The 10,922-nt window shown below is 37.4% G+C and overlaps 1 protein-coding gene across 1 annotated transcript in view; it reads left to right on the top strand.

Moving 5' to 3' along the window:
* Positions 1–8,698: 8,698 nt before the first annotated feature.
* LOC5571213 overlaps positions 8,699–10,922 on the top strand; it is a 185,754-nt gene continuing 183,530 nt past the window's right edge. Inside the window, exon 1 of the mRNA XM_021840310.1 lies at positions 8,699–9,444. Coding sequence (XP_021696002.1) covers positions 9,363–9,444 — 82 coding nt within the window. The 5' untranslated portion in view covers positions 8,699–9,362. The remainder of the gene's footprint in view (positions 9,445–10,922) is intronic.

Raw genomic sequence — 10,922 nt, 5'->3', positions numbered from 1 at the left:
CTAAAATTCTTTAGAACATAGTAGGCCTGAAAAATTTATATGTTCGTTAGTATTGAGGTAAAACCGATTTTTTACCTTAAACTTCTAAAGTGACCTATATCTCTAAAATTATCAGATATAGAAGAAAATGATGTTCTACAAAGTTTCCATATTTTCTATAATCTTTAATATTGTTGAACATTTTGTTGCGCTATCTTTTGAAATAAAAAAGTTTGAGAGTAAATTTCGAAAGCTATGAAATTTGGCGTTTAGGACACTTTTGCGTATAACGCGCCTTGACTAGACAAACAAATGTTCAGAAGACACCAAAACCCTATCTCCTATATTTTTCAAGTTATTAATTAATTCCACTTAATTTCGATCCGTGGACCAATGTGTAATGTTGTTCAATTGCTCAAGAACTGACTGGCAGTGGTCATTTAGGTTGAGATTCCGCCACTAAGCGGTGCTAGTGAGCGTGAAAGTTTTGTTTTGAGAATATCTCAGAATTCTGATCACTTCCAGAGATGGATCCCTTGATTCAGTTTTAGTTTTGAACTCTTTCACCAAAATACTGCAGATGCACCACATAAAGCTTCATTTTTATAATAATAAATTTGGTTGACAACAGTTTTTTGGAACTCTTGTACGTATCTCCAAGATCACGCTCTTGAACAACAGTAGGAACTCTTGCAGGGTGTCGACTACCTGGAAAATCCTGGAAAGTCAGGGAATGTCAGGGAATTTATTTTTGACCTGGAAAGTCAGGGAAAATCAGGGAATATCACTTAAGGTCAGGGAAAAAATAGCAACATCAAACGAGTTTATTGTCTGCAAAGTAATTGATCATGCTAAATCAATACACCTTCAGCATAGCTTTGCTTTGTAGCCGTGGACTCTAACCACTCGACTAAGGAATCAAGACCCAGAAAATTCTCCAGAAATTCTGAGGATGATTCTCAAAGTTCCACGATTAGTTTTAGTAATCCAGAAAATCATTAACAAGCAGAAATTTCAGGAATTTCAGGTATTTGAAATAATCTTGATAATCTATTGACCAGTGCTGGGAATGGTAATAGTAGTAGGCTTGAATTTCGGGAAAATCACGTGGCTCTTCCCAGTACAGCAGTTCAAACACGTGAATCTCATCAAGTAGCCTATGTTGGGTGCATGAATTTTCTTAAACGTTAGTGTCATTAAAGGCTCTAAATGCGGGAAATGCAGCGGAAAATACAACATTTTTCTACAGTAATTTTGGGTCGCCCTTAGCAACGGCTGTATTGCAATTTTCAAGGCTTTTTGCCTACAGCAGCGATGGACGTGAGTTTCACTGGCTTCGCTGACTGTGATTGGCTTTGTTTGGCTACTGTAGAGTAAATTTCAGAATTTTTCCCAACCCTGCTATTGACAATGTGTGATATTACTTAGAGATACTCATAGATGAATTCTTAGAAGAGTTCCTCGGAGCATTGCTGATGGTACGAAAAATACAAGATAATCATTAGAAACCTTCTAATTAGCGCATTGTTCAAGCCCTGAATGCATTCCGTTAAGAATATTTAGATAGTTTTTCAGGGGAGAAAAGCTAGGGGTAATTCATATCGAAATCCTAAAATATTAACTAAAAAAGTTACTTGTAACGAATCAACGTGAAGAATTATCAAAGATAATCTAAGGAAAAAAAGTTAAAACAATTTGGAAAAGATTTATGTTATCCTGAAAAATATTTTTAAAAGCATTCCTGAAATAGTTCTAGAAAATCCAAATGCTATTTTTAGAAATATTTAAGACTGAAAGAAATTCTTTAACAATTTTTAGAGAATCTTGGAGATGAGGAGCTTCTGCAGGAAATCTTTCAAGAGTTCACTTAGAAGTATTGAAGTAATATCTGGAAAAATATCTTAAGAATTTCAAGAAGAATTTCTGAGCTATCTATGTGGAATTCCTTGAAGCAATTCTCCAAGAAATTCGAATATTCATTAAAGAGTTATTTATGATTTGTTTGACCTGTCCGGAATTCGAATCAAAGTGTCCGGATTATGAGGCAAAAGTAAGGAAGCGTCCTGAATAAGAATCATGTAAAGTCCACACATTTCTATTATTTTTTAAATTATTCATGTTTTGGAATCGAAATCTTCACTCACCATTCGAAAGTTTAGGGGTTAGAAGGTTCGATAACATGGAGGAATCATACGGAGTGATTTATTTTACATGCTTATTTGTGAGTTTTACTTCACTGAGGCCTTAAGCGTCCGTAATATGAATCAAAACGGTATATCAGAACATATTGAAATCATTTGATTGCAAATATATTGAAACGAGTTGGCCCCGAGATAATATATACTTATTGATCGTAGCAGATGGTGGGCGGTGAGGGGCAGAGGATGCAGAGGTTGATGGTGCCGGAGTGAGCTTGAGGTTGGCAGCGGGGTGTCCGATCACTACGGGTGGTTGATGCGAGGGAGACTAGGTGCGGCCGACAAGAGTACACCGAGTACCGTTTTGATTCATATTACGGACATTTAAGCCCTCTTCGAAGTGTTAGCCATCTAAAAGCATATAAATTAAATCAATCTATATGATTTCTCAGCGTTATTATGCTATCAGGACACTAACCTCTCGAATGGTAGGTGAAGATTTTAATTTCAACACCTCCATTAAATTTGAATAAATAGAAATGTGTGCCCTCTTCATGATTCTTATTCCGGACACCACCTCACTTTTGCTTCTTATTTCGGACGCTTTGCTTCGAATTCCGGACAGCTCGTGAAATGCAAACTTAGAAAAATTGAATTGTTAAATAAACACTACCAGCCGTTAGAAAAACGTCAATACTAGTTGCGCATTGTAAATTTTCATAGGTTGCTATGTAAAAATCTCATTAAAACGAGTCTCCAAATTGTGAGCTTTTGAACGGAAAATTTTGAAACATTTCAATTGAAACCTTTTCCATACAAAGTTGAGTGTCCGGAATTTGAAGCTGTCCGGAATTTGAATCAGAACGATAACTGCCGACGGCAAGGCCAGCTTGTTGTTGTTGACTCGCCCAGTAGTAGTATTGTCGGTCGGAAAACTGGTAGTTGCGGGAGCGAACCACTAAATTCGCGAGGGAAATCCAGCGGTCGTTGTTCAAATCTTGAGTAAATCGTAGTTATGCTTACCGGGCCTCCTTGCAGTAGCTAGTTTGGATATGTCGCCGATCGGAGAGCTTAATGACTGGTGAGTCCCCAAATAGATGAGGTGGTTCCCGCGACTCTATGACACAACCCCGACAGCCACTACCCCGAATGCAAATTATTTTGAGGCTTATGCTAGTTAGAGAGTTGGGAGATAATTGTACGATTTCTTATGAGTATTTAACGGGTTTGGCTCAACTATGTATTTTTCAAATTTCTGAAGATAAAAAAGCAGCTTTTTTTCAAACTAAGTTTTGTTTGGATTTGTCTTCTAATTTTGGTGAGATTCACGCAGACACATTGCAATGCACTGAAGAACAGCCTATTTCAAAAAGAAGGGTGAATTTATTATGAAAAAAATAACTATAATATGCACAAAATTAGGATGTAGTTAAGTCTCTTATCGGACGTCGGTACCCACTTCCTTTACTCATTTTTTGTAGGTGTCGGACTACTAGCATTAAGATCTCCTTAAAGATTTTGTTTCGTTAACGCTGGTGATGGAAGACCACTCTGAGATAGACACTGCAAATGTTGTTCTATGGAACACGCTTAAAGACCAACCGGTAGACAATCGTTCCGCTATAGCAAGGAAACGTTAAAACATGTTATAAAAAACGGCGGCCTCTAATTACCGCTACAGTAAAAACTTTCGTTGATTTGAATCGTTGAAGACAATGAAGAAACTATGGTGAGAAGAGTAGTAAGCATATTCACAAGAGACCTGTCTGTTTTAATACAAGAAGATAAAAGAAGGAAAAATTTATGATTAGAATTATAGCAGAATTCAATTTAGTGAATGCCCTCAGGATATATTCCTTTAAAACAGCTGTTCTATGTGGAAATACTAGTGACTGGCTTATCAAACGAATACTTGAAAGAACAGCCTATTTAAGAAAGAAGGGCAAATTTCTGGTGAAATGTTTGCAACTATGTCGTGAATGATCACTGTAACAACGTGATGCTATAACACAACCAATAATCATAAGAAAGAAAATATTTAAAAACAAAATTGAAATATGAATACCACCAAGAAGTCCAAATACCGGTGATTACGCAGCTGTTCAGGAAGACCATATTGAGGGTTACGGGTTCGAATTCCTCCGGTGGCGGATCTTATGCATTGAACATTTCCTTGGCGTCCCTGGGCATAGAGGTACATGTACAAGAATGGCAAATTGACAAGGAAAGTTCTCAGTAAATAAAAAGCAAAATGAAAAGCATATTTTATAAAAGCCCATTCACAAATTTCATAACGCTGAAGTGTGCAAAAAATGTTGTGGGTGGTTGTTTTCAAAACGTTACAGCCCATACACAATATGTAGAATTTCCATACAAAATACGGTACGAGGGGGTGAGTAGGTGTCAAAAATGGCAATTTTGGCCGTTATGAAATTTGTTATTATTATTATTATTATTATTATTATTATTTATTAGTGACACTTTACCATTCGTTTGGCATTCGTGTCGGGAAATGAAATTTGTGATTGAACCCTTGAACTATGAAAGTACCCAAATGAGATGATAAAATAGGAACTGTCTCAGAAAGAATGGGAGGGAGACAGTTGTCGATATTTCAAAAGAATAGCTGACATATAAAAGAAGGGAAAATATGTGATGAATATTTTACCGACGAATTTTACGCGCCATTAATTACCAGTTTTCATTAGATACGCATTTTTGCCCGCAAAACAAGATACTGCACTATATCTCATACTATTCGAGGTAATGGCTCATTCGGGGTAATGGCTTTCGGGGTAGTGACCCATTCGGGGTAGTGACGTTCGGGGTAATGGCGTTCGGGGTAATGGCGTTCGGGGTAATGGAATGGAGCCGGTTCCCGCAGAAGAAATTGGGCTAGGCCAGGGAGTCGTCCAGCTGCTACGCCCACTGGACCTTGACAGGGCACCCGTCTCCACGTGGATACCAGGCCGGATCTGGCGATGGCCGAGAAATCGATATTCTCCGTTCTGGGTACTTCGGGAGCCGAATCGATGAGCAAACTAGTTGCGATCGCTCGCCGAGATTAGTGGGTGAAACCTCACCCCGAACGTAAGAAACGCCTAAAGGCCGGAACAACTCGTTGTGGTCAACGTGGTTAGACTTCGACACGAGGTAAAACTTCTTCGAAAACAAAACCGTCCTGTGCTTACTCTTTGCTAGAAGCTTTCTCACTCCCCACTCCTAGATCTGTTAAAACTCATAAGCCCCCACTAGCACTTATTTCTCCGGCGTGGGTGATGCGTTTTTCTACCTCCGTTCTAAAGAGTGGCGATACATTGTTACTGATCTATCGCCCACATCAAAATTGTGCAACTTAATACCGTACGGTAACAATATGAAACCTTGAATGTATCTCAACATTTGCAAAACTTCCGTATTGAATATCTCGTGTATCTACCATTAAGACAGTTTTCATTTCACGTTCAATTTCCAGCTCGCACGAGCTCAAATTTTTGAACTACTCAATGTTCAAGCCTACTTGATCCTGCGTTCAAAAGTTTGAACTGGAACGCAAACTAAACGCGTTCAAATGCAACACTGATTGTTAATAAGTGTCGTTTTCTGATTGATGGATAAATTGAGGAATCTCTCACCTGGCTTGGTTTGCAAGATATCATTGTTAGTGGAGTTCATATATTAAATATTGAAAATATAAAACGTGATTTTTTATCTACGCAATTACTGAAAAAATATTTGTTATACCAAACTGTAAATAAGAGATTTTTGTTATATTCTTGAAATATGTTAGGCTAAACTCTTCTCAGATTTCGGAAGCTTACTATTGTTAATAAGTCATCATTTTCATTCCTTTTTTTCAAAATTTATCTTTTAAATGTCAATTGGTTTAATGCGACCAACTAAGAATAAAAAATGGCCAATACATGTAAATAAGAACATTCTAAAACTGCATTTTTAATTTTTCAAGGTGGGCGAAGTATACTCTTTTGTACTCTGAAAAAAAAAACGAACTATTTCCGGTGAGAAACAAAAGAACCAGAACCAGAAAGACCCAGCTCGGTTCGCGGAAGACGCACCCAAAGGATGACATTTTTACGTTTTTGCGAAAAAATGCGTTCTGTCGGAGTGGGGTTGGCGTTAGCGGAACACAAAGTTTTAATTAACAAATATGACAGGTCCTTACTCTTAAACATTTAATAGTATAACACTTGATAAAATATTTTATCGTTTTCTGTCGTTAAAATAACGAAGGTATGCTACATTACTAATTACCGGGGCGTCCGATTTAAAAACGGTCTTCGGCAAAGTTGTAGCTGATTATTGTATCTCACAGAATCAACATAATACTAATCCCCAAGAGCACATGGGCAAACACTATGACCGATTGAATGAATTGCTTGCTTTTCCCATAGTAATTCCCATACAAACTTTAAAAGGCTTGTGCAGTCTCAGTTTTCATCCAAATGGGCTCAAATTTTGGGAGGACACACAGAATTTTCTCTAGAATCGAATGAGCGCTGTGGAGCAAAAACGATTTTTTGAACCACTCTAATGCTACAATCGTCAGTGGCGCTATTTTCTGTTGGGTATATTATCACTGGGCCATGGATCGATCTTTTGTGACACACAAGTGGCGCTTACGTCAACCATTCGAATTGGATCCCCTTCCAAGCCTCTATCTTGCTCCGTCGTACATAGTCGCCTCCATGATCTCTGCAGGCAGTGAGAGCCACGTTAGGGTTGACACGATGATTTATAATCAGGTTCAGAGTCAGATCGGCGCAAGAAATCCTAAAAAAATCAAGTTCCCACCTAAACCTTAATTGATATAAGATGTCATTGATAAGTGAGGTAACATTGATGGATATGAACGTTTAAATTTAAGAGGAACAATATTTTCTAAATTAAGTCTAATGCAAGGTGCAGCATATCTGATTAAGTTTGTGAAAAATAATATTTTTCTAAAACTCAAGTTTTGTTAATGTTTCCCACCTTTTTTAACATTATCCCTCTAAAACCTATAAGGATTTTTTTGTATTGTTTTATGGCTCAGAAAACAAAGACTACGAGTTCAGTTATTAACGAAATAAAAATAGAAATAGAAATAAAGAAAAACAAAAAAAAGTTAGCAAACATTCTGGAATATTATAAATTGTTTGGTTAGATTTAAGTGACACTACTTGTTTAGAAAAATAATAAAATAAAATGTGTATCGGTGTTATTGCTACTTTGCCTTAATAACACCGCTACCAAAAAAATTGAGGTGTTTGTGCTCGTGCTGTAAAGATCATAATTCTGTAACTGATTTTATAAATAACTATGATTGAGTTCTAATTTACATGAGTGCGAAAACGACAAAACTCAAACTAAAAATTACCCATCGCATATGCAAAAAATGCTCCAAAATAAGCACCACCAAAGCTAAAGCATTTTGTTACCATCAGCGCTGCCAGGACCGGCATCGCATTAAGGCCACCCAACTGCAGGATACAATATCGCTACAACACACCAAATGACAAAATCACGGAAGGATGCACAATACCTTTTCTACTCCGGCTGTACCTACAGTTGTGTTCAGAATAATAGTAGTGAAAGCCGATTTTCATACAAAATGCTCAACTTTGGCATGCTGTAACTTTGTTTCCATATGAGCAATCGGCATGAAATTTTGGCAGTGAACTACAAATATACTCAATTTCATTATCACATGATTTGAAAATTTTCACACTACCAGCTAAAAAGTTAAGCACCAGGTGAAATCGCTCAAAATAATAGTAGTTTTAATAATTTAAATATCTGCTGTATTTTGAGTTTTTTAATTTTTTTCTTATTCATCGTTTCAACCATTTTCACCCAAGCTATAAATGTATAAACAAGCCAATGTTTTATAAAATTGTTGCTGAACAAAAATTTACAAAAGAAAAACTACTATTATTTTGAGCGATTTCACCTGGTGCTTAACTTTTTAGCCGGTAGTGTAAAATTTTTCAAATTTACTGATAATGAAATTGAGTATATTTGTAGTTCACTGCCAAAATTTCATGCCGATTGCTCATATGGAAACAAAGTTACAGCATGCCAAAGTTGAGCATTTTGTATGAAAATCGGCTTTCACTACTATTATTCTGAACACAACTGTATATCTATCTAGCAGCCAGCAGGAAGATTTCTATCATTCCTGATTTTTCATTTCTGTTTTATCACTTTCCTTCCTCTTGGATTTTTTTTTCTCATCTCAATTTTCTCTTTCTCACTGTGGCTTGTTGGCGAGCGACGAGCTGGATGAGCTGAAGGCAGGATGATTTTCGTTGTTCCTTGCGGATGCTGTTCTTTTCAGAACACCATGACTTTCACTCCTCGGACCGATGACGGAGCTTTTCAACTCCCATTAGCTAGTCGGAGACTGGATGCCACCCTCTCTGGAGAGAGCATAACCACTGCTCTCACAGCATCCCATTAGCCTCTTCTCGATTCGACGAGGCGTTACACATCCGATGACTATCATGTTCGATGATTCCAATGACAACTACTTTCTCCCAAAACGTAACGCCTCCATCAAATTTGGAGCAGCTCCATCATCGTTCGGGAACATCGTCTCAGTTGTAACCGAATCCTTGCGTATGACAGGCCAGTATCGATTCGAAGGATTCAGGACCGCGGTTTGGTTCGATATCGGTCTTCGTTACTCTCGTCTTCTCGTCGCTTTCGTTGTCGTCGTCGTCGTCGGTTGAGTTGAGTGTCTTTGACGTCTGTACCAAGCAGAGAACGGCAGATGAAGGTCGGATGGGTCGGTTGGTAGAACGAGGGGCCCTATAAGGGAAAAAGTACCACGCCCCAAGTGGAGCAGCAAAGAAGAGGAAGCCTAAATTATCCATCGTTGGCGTTTTCGTCTTCGTGGTTTTCTTCGTCGTTGTTGAGGGCCAAAATGATGAAAGTCCTGAAAAATGAACGCGTGTAAAGATGCTCGCAGCTGTAGATGAGTAACAGCTGTCACTGGCAGACTGGGTGAGCGGTTGCGGTGGCTGAGAGGGGCTGAGGAATCCTTCGCTAGCTGGATTGCCGGAGTTGGTTCTTTAGACGTTACGCATTGATAGCGTTGTTGTGTGGGAAAAGGGTGATCGGGAGGTGGGAGTGAAAGGATGACTGTGAATTATGTGATAAATATCTACCGCAGTTATGCCGCTCGAAAGGTGCTGTTATAGATTGAAGTGAATAGAATAGAAGCGAATTACCCTTTTGCGAGATATGATTCAACACGGTGGAATGATTCAGCGATGGTTTGATGCTTGGGTGCTGTTTTTGTGGATTGTTGCGCTTGCAGTAGAAGGTGAGTGGCGAGTGTGAATATCTAATACTACATTTTACATATTCAAGGTAGTGTATCTATTATATCATCTGTAACCCGAAAAAATCCCATTATTGCAGATATTTTAGGATAAATGACATATAATTTGAATTCCTTTGACGAACGATGAGACTTATTTGGACAAAAGTCCTTAGTAAAATTTGATTCATCTGAATGTTTGTAAACTCTTTTGGAAAGTCTTCGACTGAAGATGCCAAGACTGAACAAAATACCAATTCAAATTTTAAAGTTTGTTGCTAACAAGGAAATCAACAAAAAAATCACTTTCAATGTAATGATACGATATCTTGATGACATCAGACAGATTATTGGCATGTTATGGAGTGGTATTTTCACACAAGCCCAAGGTCTGTCCATATACAACGTGTACATAAAAACTCTAATTTTGGATCCAATATTTTTTTTTGTGAACGAGCGTGGAAATTTCTTCAACCCCTAATTCCTCTCCCACAAATGTCCACGTAGATTTTTGTTTTCAAAATTAAAGAGAATTCGGTGATGGGATGAAATATGTCAACGATCAGACGTACACTCGCATACAAAAGCTTGGGTTCACCCCCAAAAAAAGTGCTCTTTAACGATTATGAGATAACGGTTTTGGTCTTTTCAGTGTATCACATCTTTTAGCAAACAGTTAGTAAATAATTTCTAAACAAAATTTATGTCATAATAGCATTCAATATCGATCTTTTCAGTTAAAATCACTTTCAAATGCTATAAGTGTATGTCATATAGAACAGGACCGGTTCATAGTATGAGATTGCTTGTGTTAGTCACGAAAAAGCACACAACAGCTGAGCTACGAGAAAAAGGGGTTCATTTTTCAGGCAGGACGAAGTACAAGCATTACTAGACACGTATCGGAACGAATTAGGTTCATAAATTTATTTCACAATTCATTCGTTTTGTTTATCATTTTGACAGCATTAGTTTTTTTTTATGAGCATTAAGTTTAAGCCAAGGCTTTCATAAAACCAATTAAGCTTAGTAAAGAACAAATAATCTTATTTAAGAATATGTTTGCCAGTTGAGGACTTTGCACAAGGTTCCTTGAAATCAAAAGCATTCATGAATGATTTAATTGCATGAATGATGAATGATTAAAATAGCATTTATTACAAAACTAGTGGTAGTTAGCTGCACAAATTTGCTACACATGCTTTGAGCTTACGACTTAAACGAAAAAGTTTATCTTTAAATAAAAATCATGGGAAAACGATGTTACTTTTGATATTTCGAAAGATGTTTAAAAGTACCAGTAGGAGTACTGGGAAAAGAATACTGACATCCCGGTATGATTTTCGTTTACGAAATTTGAATTTACGTGTTATTTCTGGCAACACATTTTTTGTAGGAATCTGGAGATGTCGGTAGAAATAATTCAGAATTTTACATGGAAATTCTTACTTTTCGGATTTCCTTTGGATACAGTGGGATTC

This window comes from Aedes aegypti, chromosome 1 (assembly GCF_002204515.2).
Source record: "Aedes aegypti strain LVP_AGWG chromosome 1, AaegL5.0 Primary Assembly, whole genome shotgun sequence".
Classification (NCBI taxonomy): domain Eukaryota; kingdom Metazoa; phylum Arthropoda; class Insecta; order Diptera; family Culicidae; genus Aedes; species Aedes aegypti.
The sequence above is the reverse complement of the archived record's forward strand: the minus strand, read 5'-3'. Positions and strand labels throughout refer to the sequence as shown.